We start from the raw sequence: 16,626 nt of genomic DNA, 5'->3' as shown, positions 1-16,626 counted from the left end.
TCAGCCCCCTTAAGGGGTGAGGTCTACTGGGGAATTCCCACTGGTTTTCTTGGCCACGTGCCTCGGGGGCTTCCCAGCCTTACCCATGTCGATGTTCCCCCCATTGGGGTCTTCTCATCTTCTTCAATTCTTGGTAAACTCTTGTCTTGTTCTAGAGATACCCAGCGTGTTGCGGGCCCTTCTCTAGGGTGACATCTTTTGGCTATCACTGTGGCATTCAGGCTGGTGATCTCCTGCTCTGGCTACAGCTCACTTGGCAGTCAGACATTCTCTGGGTATCTTGACCCCCCATTTCTTGAGTTTCTAATAAAGCTCATCATTCGTAACATGCTACAACCTACTTACACCTGTCTTGGGTCTCTCTCCCTTTGGGGTATAGTTGAGCAGCTAGATGGCGCAGTAGTGTTGGATCTAGGGTTAGGAAGACCTGAGTTCAAATCTATTCTCAGACACTTCTTAACTCTGTGACCCTGGACAAGTCACTTCACCCTGTTTGCCTCAGGCTCCTCATCTGTAAAGTGAGCTGGAAAAGGAAATGTGAAAGCACTCCAGTATCTCTGCCAAGAAAACCCCCAAACAGGGTCACAAAGAGTCAGACACAACTGAAAGCACTGAACAACAACAAATCTGATTTCCAAGAAGCCTCATTCTGGAATCCCCCTGGCTGGGCCTCAGTGTTTTCCGGTATCAAGTGAGTTGTTTAGACTGTGTGCTCACTAAGCTTCCTTTCTGTTCTGTCCTTCTATCTCTCTGACTGAAGGCCTAGGCTTAGGTATCCATCTGTGTTTGAATGTCACCTTGGTCCCACCTGGGCGATTTGGTTCCCCCTCCCAGATTCCCCCCACCCCACTCCCATCCCCATTGAGTAAACAGACATCTGGCTATAGGATGCAATCTTTTATCTATGAACTATCAAATGCATACATGAATTCTTACACAATTTTCCCTCCCCAAGTAGCTGTCAGGGAAGTCCACTGCAAATCTTAAAGCATTAGAGAAGCAAACATGATGCTGATGAGAGAATGAGGTGAAGCCAGTCCACTCAGCTGATGCCTGGCAGGGGCAGGGAGACCGGAGTGAGCCCGTGTCTCCTCCTTCCCCATCCCAGGCCATTAGGCGAACACAGTGACATACTGAGGGCCCATGTTTCCAAAGTAGGAGCGTTCCCACTCACTCATGAGGTCAAAGTGCACAGGGCGGTGGCAGAAGTTGCAGGCTGCAGAGGAGCCATTCTGGAGGGGCAAGCCCACTTCAGTCCAGGCCTCAAGCAGTTTTTCTGTGGGAAAGATCACAGTAGGAAGAAAGCTTAGCTAGCATCAAATCCACCAATGGGCCTGGGATCTGGCCTGTTCCCCTTCCAACCAGAACAGGTTTGCTTCTCCTCAGCCACCATCCCAGGGACTCTCCACATCAGTGCTAGCCTTCTCCTTTCTCACTAGTCTCAAACTTGAGCAATCCACTACCCTCAGCTTCTCCCAGAACGATGGATTGTAAGTGTGAGCCCTCATTTTTAGATGAGGACACAGGTCTAGAGTAGGGAAATGACTCTGGGTCACTGTGTCAGTACCGGAAAGATCCTTAGAAACCATGTCCCATTCAGGATTTTACAGAGAGTCAAACTGAGGTTGAGAGAAGACTGTTATCAAGGCTCCACAAGTGACAGCTGGATTTCAACCCAGGGCCAGCACTCTTTTTTTAAAAAAATAATTCAATGTTATTTTTTTCAGTTGTCCAGTATCTGGTTTTTCTCCTTGCCTCCTCCTCTATCTCACTGAAAAAAGGGAGGAAAAAAAACAAATGAACATAGTCAAGAAAAATGGATTCCCACATTGGGCAGGGCCCTTGCCTCTAGCCATCCCGTCAATGTCTGTAGTGTGCCAGGTGAGCCGAGGGGTGATCCAGGCAGTAAGACCTCTGTACTCAGGGCTAGGAGAGCCAGACTCTCAGCCCAGTTCTGCCCCTGACTTCTGGTGGGACCTTCATAGAGGCCCTTCTCTCTGGGCCTCAGTTTTCCCCTCTCTGAAATGAGGGGCTTAGAGCAGACAACCTCTAAACTCCCTTCTGTTCTGATGGTCTGTGATGCTTTCTGGGAATGTTACCCGATGGTCTCTCCTGCCTTAAGATCTTCACACAGAGCCCTTCTGAGGCCTGGCCCAAGCTGCACTGGTGAAAGGGATTGTGGACTGGGGAATTATTTGTGGCCCCGACCCGGATGAAGTCACAGACCCTGAGTCCCTTAGGCCTCTTCCCCATCACCCTATTGGGATTCTCTCTCACTGGCTGTGTATGTTCATCTTTCATTCCTCCTTTGTCGTAGCCCAAGGACCTGGATTTGAATTTCTGCTCTTCTATATACTGTGTGACCCTGGATAGTCATTTAATCTTTTGTTCTCAGTTTTCTCATCTGTGAAATGGAGATCTCACAAAGTTGTTGGGAGGACAGTGCTTGGCCAATCTGAAAACATGTGAGTTGTGAAGTATTATACTGAAGAGGGACAGGTAGAGAGGCCTGGCCATGCAGGGAGGGGCCAGGGCAGGATTTTAACATCTGGGACCTTTCATCTTGAAATTCATTTTTCTTTGTCTCCCTTCCCCCCTCCTCTCTCTCTTCCCCTCCCTTTTTCTCCCTCCCCCCTCTGTCTCTCTCTCCCTCTCCCCCTTCACTCTATCTCTGTTTCTATCCTCCCTTCCCTCCTCCCTCTCTCTCCTGTCCTCCCCCTCCCCTCATCTCTATCCCCCTCTCCCTTTTCCCTCCTCTCCCCTCTCTCCGTCCCCCTCCACCACCTCTCCCCGCTCCACTCTCTTGGCTTTGTAAAGGTGGACTGTTGGTCATTCACTTACACTCTGTCCTCCCTCCCCAGTTACTCCTCAGTATCTAGATAGTCTGTCCGAGTCTGGACTCAATTGAGTCTCTTCTCTCCAGGGCCCACCATTCTTTGAGAACCCTGGCCCAGGAGGGATGGGTCAGGGCCAGGACAGAAATAGGCAGGGAAGCTAGAAAACCTGGATGGGGAGTGCAGACTCACCCACAAAGTAGTCCATCATCTGGGGTGTGTGGTGAGGAGAGGGTGCCAGTCTCAGCAGCTCCTCCCCCCTAGGCACTGTGGGATAGTTGATGGCCTGCACATAGATGTCATGCTTGGAGATCATGAGGTCACAGATTTGGCTGTTGAGGGCAGCATTCCCAACCTGAGACCATAGGAGAGGACAGACATGCTCAGTCCCGCTGGTCCCTTCTGTCATCAAATCTCAGATTCCTGAAGCAGCCCCAAGAAGTGATCATCCAGCTTTTCTTGGTGACCTCCAGGGATGGGAAACTTACTACCTCCCAATGTCGCCCATTCCACTTTCAGAAAGTTTTGCACACACTGAGCTGAAATCTGGCCCTGCAAATTTGACTTACTGCTCCTAGCCCTGCCCTTTGGGACAATCAGAACAGGGCTAAGCCTTTTTCCACAGGATAGTTTGACAGCGATGAGTGACTCCATTGGGGCAGTGAAGTCTGCATCCCTATAACTTCTACCCATGCTACAGAGGAAGAAACTGAATTCCAAAGATGGGAAGCCGTTTGCTCCAGCTCAGACCAAGAGTTCAGTGGCTGAGCTGGGCAGCAGGGCCACTCCCGGAACTGCCTTGGTTAATCTCTGTCCTTCAGAGCTCACTCAGTCATTCTAATGCATGGCTTCAATCAACATATTCATTTTCATGATTTTGCTCATTCACATATTCATGCCTTAATTTACTCACTCATTGACTTGTGTATTCATCCATTCAGTCATTCGTTGAATTCATTCATTCGCTATATGGTATGAGTCCCTCTAGCCATCCCCCTTGCCTAGGCTCTGGAAGTTACCAGGATAGGTAGGATTCAGTAGGAGAGGCAGCTCAGAAGAGAGGAGGATCTTGGAGGTGGAGGATGTGGACCAAGGGCTTGGGGAGCCAGGGGAAGGGGCATGTGGGCCTCCCTCACCCGGATAGGGATGATATGGCTGGGGCAGGCAATGACAGGAAGACCCTTGTCCATAAGCAGTTGGCGCATGTGACGGACATTGCGCTGGTGAGCACGTCGCAGGGCTTGGCCCTCCTCCCCCTTGAGGATGCGCACAGAGGCCAGAGCCCCAGCCAGCACCATAGGGGGCAGTGAGGTGGTAAAGATGAAGCCGGCGGCATAGGAGCGCACGGTGTCCACCAAGTCCCGGGTGCTGGCGATATAGCCCCCAACACAGCCAAAGGCCTTTCCTGTGAAAAAGAAAGAGGAAGAAGTCCGTCCTCTGCCAGGAAGGGGGAGAGAGGAGGTAGGCCATGGCCCACGCCTCCTGGGTCCCCTACTCAGAATCTTCTCCCCATCACACCCCACTTGGTATTTAGTCATCAGTGTGTGTACTGGGTGCAGGGGGAATGGCAAGAACAAATGTCTCTTGAATGAATGAGTGCTGAGAAAGAGGCAAGAGGGGAGAGAGGGAAGGAGAAATGGGAGAGAAAGATGAGATGTGAAGGAATTTGGAGAGGTAAGGGATGGGGAGAGGACAATGGAGAAAGGTCAGAAGGTGTGAGAGAGGAAGGAATCAGCCCCCAGAGAGGCTCTTTCTGTGGTGTGTGGATGGTGTTTCCTTGAGCCCCAGGCAGGGGACTGGGAGTTGTGATAAGGACATGTCTGGGGATGATTAGGTGCCCTGGGCCCCTGGGAGGTCATGGCCTGTGTCTGCCCACCACGATTGGAGCCAGGGGCCAAGGGTGTGGCCCCACCAGCTGTTGGATGAGACATGAGCCCTCCCCACTGCCATGGGGCCCCAGATGGTGGGATGGGGGAGGGCAGGGGAAACAGCTGAATCAGGTGGAATCCCTCTCCCCTCCCTTCCTTGGCCAGTCCTTTCAAGTTTAGATCAGGCTTCCTGCTGCCTCACTTGGAGAATCCAAGCTCCTGTTCTACCAGGAGAGTCACAGGCAAGAAACCATGACTATTCTCTGAGGTCCTTTAACTGAAGGCCTCAGAATCCCCAACTATATTCTGGCTCCTCCTACCAATCTTCTAAATTTTCAGTGAAATCCTTTCAGTTGACATGTAAACCATACCCAGGGTGCATCCCGCCAGGTCCCCAGCTAAGTCCCCTGAATCCATGGTGTGGCCCACTGAATTCCAGTGAAAGAAGCCATGTGAATCTCTAGCTGTATTCTCTGGATCTTCAGCTAAACCTGCCCAAATTTGGAGGCAGAGGCCCTGAGTTCAAATTCTGCCTCTGGTATTTGCTTCCTATGTTCCCTCCTTTGGGCCTCAATGTCATCTAGAAAATGAGGGAGTTGGTCTAGATGCTCTCCAAGGTCCCCGCTAGCTTCTAAGGAACCTGGTTTGTGTTTTTTTTAGCAAAACCTAACGCATTCCCAGCTAAGCCATCTATGTCCACAGGTGGCATCTGTGGGCAGCCAGAAATGGGAGATGGCTGGAGATGGGGGAAAATGAAATAAGCCCCTCACTATCTGTGAGTTTCTCAGGAATGGCCATAGAATCCCTCAGTTTGTCCCTGGGTCCCCCCTTCTCCTTCCAAGGCAGCTCACCGAGGGTCCCGGAGACAATGTCGATCTTATGCATGACGCCATCACGCTCACCAATTCCAGCCCCCCTTGCACCATACAGACCAACAGCATGGACTTCATCCACAAAAGTCAGGGCCCCGTACTTGTGGGCTATATCGCACATCTCCTCTAGGGGGCAGATGGCACCTGTGTGGGGTGGGAGAGAGCCAGGAAGATGGATGATGCACACAGAGAGAGGGGAAAACAGAGACCAGGACGCAGAGAAAAAGATACCAGGATGAAGAGGGAGTGAGAGAGGGAAGGGGGACAGACAGAGAGAAGATAAGACTGTTCCCAATCCCAGGTAAGATTCCTTCCCCAGACCCCTTCCATTCTGTCATCTAGGGAAAAGACCCCGGCCTCCGCACTGATCAGAAAGCGGTACAATGCTTCACATTTCTTTGTTTTGTATCCCCAGCACACAGCATACGTTTAATCAGTGCTCAGGAGCTAACTGAAATTGGGCCCATCAAGCAGTGAGATGGTTACAATATTGTTGCTTTTTTGAAAGGAGAGTTGGGGAGATGGGGGCCTCTTTCCAGCTCAGTACAACAAGCACTGATGAGCTGACTGTACTGTGCTCCCACGGGATCTACCAAGGCAAAAAGAGAGATGTTCCCTGTCTTCTGCATCCTACCAAGTGAACCTGGCATGTGAACAGAACAGAAAAGGAAACACATGATAATGTGACAAGGAGGCTTCCTGGAGGAGGTAGCCAAGGAACTGGAGAAAGCTGGGAGGGCCACCAGGCAGGACATTCACACATGGGGAAATCAGGCCAGAAGGGATGTGCAGGAAGCCTGGAAAAGGAGGCTGGATCAGACTGTGAAGGCCCTTAAATGCCAGACTGAGAAGCTTGTCTTGTCTTAGAGGCAATAGAAAGCCACTGAAGCTCCCAGAGCAGGGGAGCAGCATGGTTGGACTTTAGTGCTTTCTGGATTGGAGAAATCAGATAGTGGGATGAGTAAGAAATGTGACTCTGGGAGAAATATGGCAGTGGGATGGTTTGGGCATCTTTCCCTTGGAGTAATAAGGAAGTGGGATGGTTAAGATATTGTTGGAAGAATAAGACAGTGAGATAGAATGTTGTCTGTTGGTGAAATGGAGCAGGGAAAGGTCAAGATATGTCTTTGTTAGAGAAGTAAGGCAGTGAGATTGTCTACCTGTCTTCACCTCCCCACCCCCACTCTCACCATCCATGGAGTGCACTGTCTCAAAGGCAACGATCTTGGGTGTCAGGGGGTCAGCTTTGCTCAGGAGTTCCTCCAAGTGTTCAGGGTCATTGTGGCGGAACACAAACTTGGGGGCCCCACTGTTGCGGATGCCCTGGATCATGGAGGCATGATTGCCTGCGTCAGAGTAGATCTCACATCCTGCACCCAGGTGAGAAGAGCCTTTCAGACATCAAGTCCCTGGCCTGCCCCTTATCCCTGCCTGGCCCCTGGCAACCCATGGGGGAAGCCAAGCCAGGGCTAGGACAGAGGGCCTTGCTTGAAGCCTACTTCTTCCAGGAAGTCTCTATAAACCATTAAAGCTAAGAATTAGGCGCTTAGAGATCAGTCAGTCCGAGCCTCTCATTTTCTAGACGGCCATGGCCTTTCCCAAACTCCCTGAGATGGTAAATAGCAGTCTGAGTCAGAAGCCCACGCTCCCACCCCTGGGCCAGTCCAGGCCTCTGTCTCCTGCACCGTGGTTGCACTCACTACGTGCCATCCTACTGGGGAGAGTACAGTATGGACATTCACTCATTTGTTTATTCTTTAATTTAACCAACATTGTTCCCTCTCTGTGAGACCGTGGCAGTGATGCAGTCCCAGCTTCCCAGGGGCTCACCTGGCAGGGTCTTGGCAAGGGTGAACAGGGTTGAGTCATTGGCCACAAAGCAGGAGGAGAAGAGGAGGGCAGCGTCCTTGTGATGCAAGTCAGCCAGCTCTTGCTCCAGGGCCACATGGAATTGGCTTGTCCCTGAGATGTTACGTGTCCCACCAGCCCCAACTCCAAGCTGCTTCAGGGTGTCCCTAGGGTAGAAACAGGAGAGTGAAGAGCCCTGGCACTGCAAGTGAAGCCACAGCTCTCTGGGGGAAGAGGCCCGGCCTAGGGGTATGGCCAAGAGGACCAAGGAGGGCTTCTTAGAGGAGATGGGCCTTCCCTCATGTGGCAGGTAGCATGGTGAATGACAAAAGCTGCAGATTTAAAGTGAAGGAAGCCTAGGGGTCTGTTCCAGGAATCAAATGTTCTAAGGATTTAGAACTGGAAGGGACCTTAGAGAGAAAACAGGCTGAATCGGGAAGGGACACAGATAGTAGACAACAAAGCCAGTCCTTTCCACATGGCACCATGCTGTCTTTCTCACTCTCTGGCTGAGGTCTAAGCTAGGCCTGAGCTGGAGACTTGTTCTCTGACTGCTCCTGACATTTGAATGGCCTCTGACGTTCTCTGGCTCGGAGACTAAGACTCTGGAGCTGGTAGATGTGACCATCCTCTGGCTTGGCTCTGCCATTCAGCCACCAAAATGACTTTCCTAACTCACAGAGGCTGACCACGTCATTCACTCCCCTACTCAGTGAACTGCAATGACTCCCTGTTGCCTGCTGGCTCACCACATACAAGGTCCCTCCCCAACACATACTCTTTGATCCAGGGACACTGGCCTCATGATTGGATGTTGTGTGGCATTATTGCCCCCCTCCTCTCTGCCTCCTACTTTCCCTGGCTTCTTTCTTTCCTCTGTTTACTATTTCCATCTTGTATACAGCTCATTTGTACCTAATTGTTTGTTCGCTGTCTCTCTGGTTAGGCTGGGATCTCCTTTGCCTTTCTTTGTGTCCCCAGTACTGGCATACAGTAGGTGCTTAATCGTTGTTTACTGACTACTTTCTCTGGTGAAAGAGGTTCTCTCAACACTCACTGTGTGGCTTGTAGCACACTGGGGTGCCTGCTCATGCCCAGGTAGTCATTGCTGCACCAGACAGACACCTCCTTAGTGGCCAAGCTTCCCCCTTCTGAGAAGTCCTGCGCCAAAGGGTAGGCATCAGCCCTGCGGTTGACAGTCTTGAACACACGGTAGGTGTGGTCTCTCTTCTTCTCTTCGATCTTGCCGCTGAAGAAGGCATCGTAGCCAAAGGCAAGGCTTCCTGTGGGAAGATGGGCTGTGCCAGGGCCTCCCTGTCAGATCCAGGGTTCAGGAACCCTCCCTTCCCTCCTGCCCCAAGGCTCCAATCCCCCTGTCCAGGCGCTCTGTGTCCAGACTCCCCTTCTCTCTTTCTGTCCACCTCTTCTTTCTCTTTTCCTGTATCTTTTTGGATTCTCTCTCATCTCTGTGCCTATCCATCCATCTCTATCTTTCTCCACCCACTGTGTCTCTCCCATTCCCCCGTCTCTGTCTTTTCCTCTCTGACACCATCTCAAATCCTTTTGCTTCCTCTCTCGGTCTTTGTTTCTTTCCTCTGTTAATGATCTCTGTCATTTTGTCTCTGCCTGGCTTCCTTTCTCCCTTCTTCCCCCTCTTTCCATGGGTCTGTCTATCTTAATCCACCTGGTATCTCTCTCTCTTCCCTCATCCCTCCTTCCTCTGACTCAGTTTCCCTCCCTCTGCGTTTTTCCCCTTTCTCAAATTCTCTCCCTCTCTGCTTCCCCATACTTTCTGGCCCTCCTTTCTCTCTGTCCACCTCTGCCCATCTCTTGCTTTCTTTTTTCCTTCTGACTCACAGCAGGTCTCTTTCTCTGTCTCTCTCCTCCATGTCTCTCCCTAGCCCAGGGCAGGGAGCAGCCCCTCCAGTCTCAGCCAACACAATGAATGTTTTTCAGCTTCCTCACACCAGATTGGTCCAGGGATAGCCTGGGGGTCTGTGTGTCTTCTCTCTGAAGTCCTTCTAGGTGCCCTCTCTTCACCCTTCCTCCCCCACCACTTTTGGATAACGTACCAGGCATGTTGTCCTGGATGAGGTGCGTGATGTTCTCAAAGGCCACTTTCTGCCCCTGGGAGCCCCCAAACTGCTTCCTCAGGCTGGACCGAATCTCCTGGACCAGGCAGCTAATTGGAACTAGAGGGGAAAGATGATCTAAAGAGTGGGCCCTGCTCGAAGCCAAAGCCGATAACCAAAAAGTAAATAAATACATTTAAAAAAACAAGTCTAGTTTAAATAAACAAAAAAAACCCCAGTAAGAACTGGGTGGGGGCAAGCTCTGGATAAGCCATTAGGGGATATCTGGGTTCAAGTGTTGTCCCCATCACCGACTGCTGTGTGACCTAAGGCAGTCTGAACAACCTCTCTGAGCCTCTTCCCTTCTCTTCCCTACCATGACCACCATGGTCTCTTCCTGTTTTTCGGACGAAGGAAACAATCTCAGGTTGGCTCAATAACTTGCCCAGGATCCCCTAGCTAGTGATTATCTGAAACAGACTTAGCCCTAGCCAGTATGCCTTTGAATGCCTTGTGTTCCTACTCAATACCATTACCCATTACTCTCTCAGCCAATGGCTCCCTGCTTGACATTGGCTGAGTGACACACCCTTGCTAAGCCTCAGGCAAAATACTGACCCCATCTTTTCTCACTGCCCCCTCCCCATTAAGGGGATTGAGGTAGATGGACCTCCAGCCCCAGAGAGCTTCCTCTCACTACCTGTAGGATCTTCAGCAAGTCCCTTTGGTATGGCCATTCCAGGATCCCAAGTCCCCTCTCCTTCTCTGAGCTTCACTTTCCCCTTATACAAGAAAGGAGTTGGCTTAAGTGGTCTCTAGGTCCTTCCCAACTCTGACCTAGCCAAATGCTTGTTAGACAGGACTTTGGTAAGATGGGCTTCCCTGGAAGGGAGGGAGCTGTCAAATTAGAAACTGGACAGCCACTTGAGAGATCATCTTGTCCAACCCACTCATTTCTTTTTACAGAAAAGAAAACTGAGGCCCCAGGAGAGAAAGGAACTTGCCCAGGGTCACGCAGGAAGTCAGTGGCAGAACTAGGTCTAGAATCGGTGATTGGGATGGGCCGATCTGGGAAGCAGGGAGTTCTTTAGTGCTGGAGGTTTTTCAGCTAGATATTATATGACCTCCTCCCTATATTCTATGACCTGACAGGGCTCAACTTGGAGCTCACTGTCAGCTCTGAAATTCTTGATGTTTTGAAGCATTATAGCAGTAACCACTGACCACACAGCTCAGGTCCACACAGATGCTACAGTCGCGACCAACATCCCTTCTGTGCCTCTGAAACTTGCCAAGAGTCATGCAGCTTATGAGTCTCTGGGGCAGGGTTGGAACCAGGTCTTCCTCTAGCCACGGGTTTCACTGCTTCTCTAGAGCAGTTCCCCCTCTTAGATATTCTGGGTTTCTCTGATTCTGTTTTTATGATTCATGGATTCTGTGGCTCTCATGGTAGTCTATGGTTCTGCCACTGTGGGGTTCAGAGAGTCTCTGGTTATCATACTTGATGACTCAAAGGGGCTGAGGTTCTTACCTGCTTTGAATGTCTTGACATCTTCCTGGATCTCAGGCCCAGCCTTCAGTACAATCTTGCTCTTCCCAGCCTGGAGCTCAGACTCCATGAAGGGACACTGGCCTTTGGCCAAGGAGGGTGACCCTATCCCAAAACAATAGAGATGACTCCTGCCCAGACCCCAGGGAAAGGAACTCTGGGGAGGGAACACTGCCTTGGGAAAGGGATGATAGGGAGTTAGCTTGTGTCTGCCCCAGCTCAGGGCAGCCTCTCCAGCCTCCCCATGCACGGTGCCACAAGATACTTACCTAGAAGGCAGTAGCAGCTTTCTCTTTTCTAGCCTCACTCTTCCCTCCCACATTTGTGTGTAACACCTCTTTCCCCTTTCAGCTAACTCCTCTAAACTGGCAGGTGTTTGGGAGTAGGGCTGGGTGAAAGGACCCTTCTTACCACAAGCTTGGACCTCTGCTTCTTTGCTCCATGGGCTGGATGTGACCAGGCCCCGGGCCACCATGATAGGGCACCTCTGGGCACTGAGCAGCAGCTGGGGCCTTGTTTTTTTCAGGAATGTAGCCCTGTCCCAGGCCATGGCTGGGCAACGCTGTAGGAAGGAAGCCATCCTGGGTCTGCATGGGAAAAAGTTGTAGGGTTAGAACATTCCTTGACCCTCAGGAACAGAGAGCTGCTTCCTTTGCGTCTAGTCCCATTGTCCCAGATTAAAAGATCAGAGCCTTGATGTGAGGGAAGGCAGCATGGCAGCCTGAACTCTCATCTCAGTTCTGGCCCTCACTTTTTCGTGACCCTCTCTGGGTCTTAGTTGTTCTTTCTGTACAATGATGGGGGTTGGGGAAGTCTAGGATCCCTGGCTGGCTCTGAGACATTATTGTATTCCCAGTAAAAAACCTGTGTGAACATGACCACTATGGAGACAGGTTTGGCACATGTATAAGCTATATCAAACTGCCTGCTGTCTCAGGAAGTGGGGAGCGGAGGCAGGGAGAGAATTTAGAATTCAAGATTTTTTAAAGACGAATGTTAAAAATTGTATTTACATGAAACTGGAAAAAATAAAATATTAAGTATCAAGAACCGAAATAAAAAAAAAAAGAAAATCTTGTGAGACTTTGGGCATATCCTCTCCACTCTCTCTGCAGGGGGGAATTGAGCTGGGCCTGGAGTTGGAGAAACCTGAATTCAAATCCACCCTCAGGCACTAATTCGCTGTGTGACCCTGGACAAGTCACTGAACCTCTGTTTGCCCCAGTTTCCTCAATTGTAAAATGGAGATAGTAACAACCCCTGCCTTGTAGGGATTTGTAAAAAAAAAAAAAATTGCTATGGAAATGGTTATTCCCTTCCCTTCCCCTGTCCCTCTCTGGGTCTTAGTTTCCCCTTTTACAAAATGAGGGGGTTGTTACTTCAACAGGGCTGCCCTTCATCCACCCCTGTTTTCCCCGGCGGGGGGGGGGGGGCGGCTAGGAGGCAATTCTTTTCCCCTTCAGAATCTGGAGAGACAGAGACAGAGAGACAGAGGAGGGGGAGAGGAAGGCCAGAGATATGTGGGGGAGCAAGAAAAACATGAGAAATACAGAGAGAAAGATACAGAAAAGCCAGAGAGAAGCCGAGAAGACGGGGCAGAGAGGGAGCGAGAGGACGGGCAGCCAGGGATCCTAGAGAGCTTGCACCACTGCCCAGTGAAGGTCTGGGGCGTCCTGTGCCTGGTCTGCGGGGGCCAGATAATCTTCTCCCTGGGGCTTATCTTCCTGTCCAGGCTCTTCTAACTGTGCAGCCCCCACCCATCCCCAGGCTTAGGAGAAGGGGGAGGCCCAGACCCTTTGGGCTTCTTGGACAACAAATCAGGTGCCATCAAAAACATCTCTTAAAGAGGAGATGGCTTGCAGAGCATGAGGCTTTGGAAAGGGACTTTGAGATCACCTAGTCCAACCCTGTATTTTACAGAAGGGGAAACTGAGACCCAGAGAGAAGTGATTTGCCCAAAGTCTTGCTGAGTTGGTGACCAGAGCAAGGACTTAAACCCAGGTCACTGGACTCCCCACCCCAAGTTTAAAGAGTTATTCCTTAACATGATGATCCCTCCCAAACTGATTTGCCCCTTGGCCTATGGAATCAATTTGGCTTCTGAGCTCCCGTTCCCTCCTCCCCCCAAGTCCCTAGGCCACCAAGAAACCACCAGGCTCCCTTTTGGCAAGAATCAGTTAGGCCTTGGAAGGGAAGTGGTCAGTGCATGTCAAGATGGGGCAGCTTTGGGCCCCCCTGCCTCTTGCACCCTCCATCACGGAATCTTGGGGTCCCAGAATCTTCGACTCTTATCTTAGGCTCTTGTCTTTGAATCTCAGCATTCTGTCCTAGCTTCCTGGACTCAGCTAACCTTTGAACTCTAGGCTGGTTGAGCCTTGCAATCTCTGGAGGGCTGGCAGGGGGAGGAGGTGCTGGCTTGATTCAGTTTGGACCTTGAGGGCAGAACCCAGACCTGGGAGGAGAAGCGGCAGAGAGACTGCTCTCCATTGAGTGTCAGGAAAAGCTTCCTGCCAGATGGAGCTATCCCAGAGTGAAAGAGGCTGTCCCTGGAGGTGGCAGGCTCCCCCTCACAGCAAAGTCTTTTTTATATATTTTTTTGATATTTTCTTTTTTTGTTTGTTTTTAAAAATTAATTTATTTTTGGTTTTCAACATTCACTTTCACAAGATTTTGAGTTCCACATTTTCTCCCCCTCTCTCCCCTCTGCTCACCCTAAGACATCGTGCATTCCAATTAACCCTTTTCCCAATCTACTGTCCCTTCTATCTAGTGCCCCTCCCCTCCATTTCCCATAAGGCTAGATAGATTTCTATACCCCATTGCCTGTATTTCCCAGTTGCATGTAAAAACAATTTTTAACATTCGTTTTTTAAACTTTGAGTTCCAACTTCTCTCCCTTCCTCTATCCCCAAGCATCCCCACTGAGAAGGCAAGCAATTCCATATAGGTTATATATGTGTAGTCATGCAAAACACCTCCATAAGTCATGATATGAAAGACTATATTTTCCTCCATCCCATCCTGCCCCCCTTTAATTCTACTCCCTCTTCTGACCCTGTCTGTCTTCAAAAGTGCTTACCCCTAATTACTCCCTCCTCCCACTTGGCTTCCCTTCCATTATTTCCCTCCCCTTCCCGCCCCCTGCTTATTCCCTCCCGCTGTTTTCCTGTGTTATAAGATAGATTTCTTGAAGCAAAGTCTTGTGAGTTATAGAGAGAATTCTCTTTAGGTAAGATGGCTTCTGAGAGTCTTCCAGTTCTCAGAGAATGTCAGAGCTGGAAGGAACCTCAGAAGACCAGTGTATGTCCCAGAGGCCCCATGGTGTAGTGCATTAAGCATGGGCCTAGGAGTCTGGGAGACTGGCATTCAGATCCTTCCCATGTGACTGAGCAAGTCACTTCTAACCTCGTTGAGCCTCAGTTTCCTCATCTGTAAAATGAGGGGGCTGGACTTAATGACTTCTAGGGTCAGGTCTCTTTCAGCTCTAAATTGATGACCCTAGGAAGTCCAATCCTAACCCTCCTTTCACCACAGAAGAAAACTGAGGTCCAGAGAGGGCAAGGGACTCCGATTCCCAGAACATCAGAGTTTGAAGGGACTTTAGTGGCTATTGATTTTAATCCCCATATGTTACAGAGTAGGAAACGGAGGCTGAGACAAGAAAGGGATCAAGCAAGGTCCCACCTAGCTCCTAATCCAGGGCTCCTTCCATGGACCACAGGGACTGCCCTATGCAATCTCTCCTGATCATGAACCTGTCCCTCTAATTCCCCCCCACCATGTTCCCCATCTCTCCTTGACCCGGTATCCTCAATCTTTTCATCTCCCTCTCTAAAGAAAACCTCCCATAGAAACACTCCTCTCATTTGGCTATGAGCTTCAGGTTTTCCCAGGGCAACGACAGAAGAGGGAAAGATGAATGGGAGGAGTGGGATGGAGGCAGAAAGAGACAAAGAGGAAAGGAGAGACACAGAAGAGATGAGTGCGAAACAGAAGAGAGAAAGAGGAAAAGATTGATGAGAAAGAAGGACCAAGAGAGAAGGGAGGGGGAGACAAAAGTGGGAAAGAGAAATGAGAGATGCTGACGAGCTGGAGCCAGGTAAAGACAGGTCAGAGGAGAGGTGGAGAAATGAACAAGAGCTCAAGAGCCACAGAGACATTCTTGTTCAGCTGTGACATTCTGTGCATGAGAGATGGAGCCCGAGAGGGAGAGAGGGGAGAAAGAAAAACGGAGAGGAAAAAAGAAGGGAAAGTGACAGGCAGGAGTGAGAGAAAACCAGAGACAGAGACAACTCCAGGAGAGAGGAGCTGGGAAAGGAAAAGAATCGAGATGAAAGCCCAAAAGAAACACACACACACACACACACACACACACAAGGATCACAGACACACGCTCACACACCCATACCAAGGATCAGAGATACACCCCCTCCCAAGGATCACACACACACACACACACACACACACACACACACACACTAAGGATCAGAGACACACAACACACACACCCAAGGATCAGAGACGCACAACACACACACACAAGGATCACACACATACATACATACCAAGGATCAGAGACACAACACACACACACACCCAAGGATCAGAGACACACAACACACACACACAAGGATCACACACTCACACACACACCAAGGATCAGAGACGCACAACACACATACACCCACCCAAGGATCAGAGACACACAACACACCCACCCAAGGATCAGAGATGCACAACACACACACCTAAGGATCACACACATACATACATACCAAGGATCAGAGACACAACACACACACACAAGGATCACACACACATACACACCAAGGATCAGAGACACAACACACACAAGAATCGGAGACATACAACACACTCATACACACCCAAGAATCAGAAGCACACCACACACACACACACACCCAAGGATCACACACATACATACACAGCAAGGATCAGAGGCACAACACACACACACACACTCAAGGATCAGAGACACAACACACACAAGAATCGGAGACACACAACACACTCACACACACCCAAGAATCAGAGGCACACCACACACACACACACACACACACACACACACACACACACACACACACACACACACACACACACACACACACACACACACGAGTTCGGACCTTAAAGGAACGAGGGCAGACAACGGCTGGAAGACTGGCCAAAAGAGAGTGGCTCCAAGGCAAAGTCTTACCTGTTGCCCTGCACTGAGGACGAACGGTGCAGCACCGCTAGCCCCCGAGCCCTTATTTATCCAGCCCGGCCCCACCCCACACCCCAGCTGCCCCGCCCGCTTGCCCATTGGCCCCAGCCTCCACGAACTCTGCTCGAAGATAATGCTGAAATCGTCCGCCGGGCTCCCCTGCCCTCTGCCTCTGGCTGAGTGTTTCTGGGCCCTTGCATCTCTCTGGCCCTGTCCGAAGGGTGGCTGCCTTTCTCTTTCTGACTCTCTCGTCGTCCTCTCTCTCTTACTACCCATTTCGCGGACTCTGACCGTCACCACCCATTTCTCCTTTTCTTTCTCCCTCTGCCTCGCTGTTCCCCTCGTGCCATCCC

The 16,626-nt window shown here is 50.5% G+C and overlaps 1 protein-coding gene across 4 annotated transcripts; it reads right to left on the bottom strand.

The window, feature by feature from the left end:
• Positions 1–882: 882 nt before the first annotated feature.
• On the bottom strand, positions 883–16,340 carry ALAS2 (5'-aminolevulinate synthase 2). 4 transcript variants are annotated; one of them, XM_072625755.1, is made up of 11 exons: positions 16,265–16,340; positions 11,455–11,630; positions 11,026–11,148; positions 9,495–9,614; positions 8,480–8,720; positions 7,405–7,589; positions 6,765–6,944; positions 5,554–5,718; positions 3,971–4,239; positions 3,027–3,189; positions 883–1,276 (listed from the first exon to the last, which is right to left on the bottom strand). In XM_072625755.1, exons 2-11 carry the CDS (start codon positions 11,621–11,623, stop codon positions 1,113–1,115), a joined length of 1,779 nt encoding a protein of 592 aa, XP_072481856.1. In that variant the 5' UTR covers positions 11,624–11,630; positions 16,265–16,340; the 3' UTR covers positions 883–1,112. The 4 variants fall into 4 exon arrangements, with proteins under 4 accessions (XP_072481856.1, XP_072481859.1, XP_072481858.1 ...); XM_072625758.1 differs by having other exon boundaries at positions 8,480–8,705; XM_072625757.1 differs by lacking the exon at positions 16,265–16,340 and adding an exon at positions 16,194–16,228.
• Between the last annotated feature and the right edge of the window lie 286 nt (positions 16,341–16,626).

The sequence above is a fragment of the Notamacropus eugenii genome, chromosome X (assembly GCF_028372415.1).
Source record: "Notamacropus eugenii isolate mMacEug1 chromosome X, mMacEug1.pri_v2, whole genome shotgun sequence".
In the NCBI taxonomy this organism is placed as follows: Eukaryota; Metazoa; Chordata; class Mammalia; order Diprotodontia; family Macropodidae; genus Notamacropus; species Notamacropus eugenii.
This window is presented reverse-complemented; position numbering and strand designations above follow the sequence as displayed.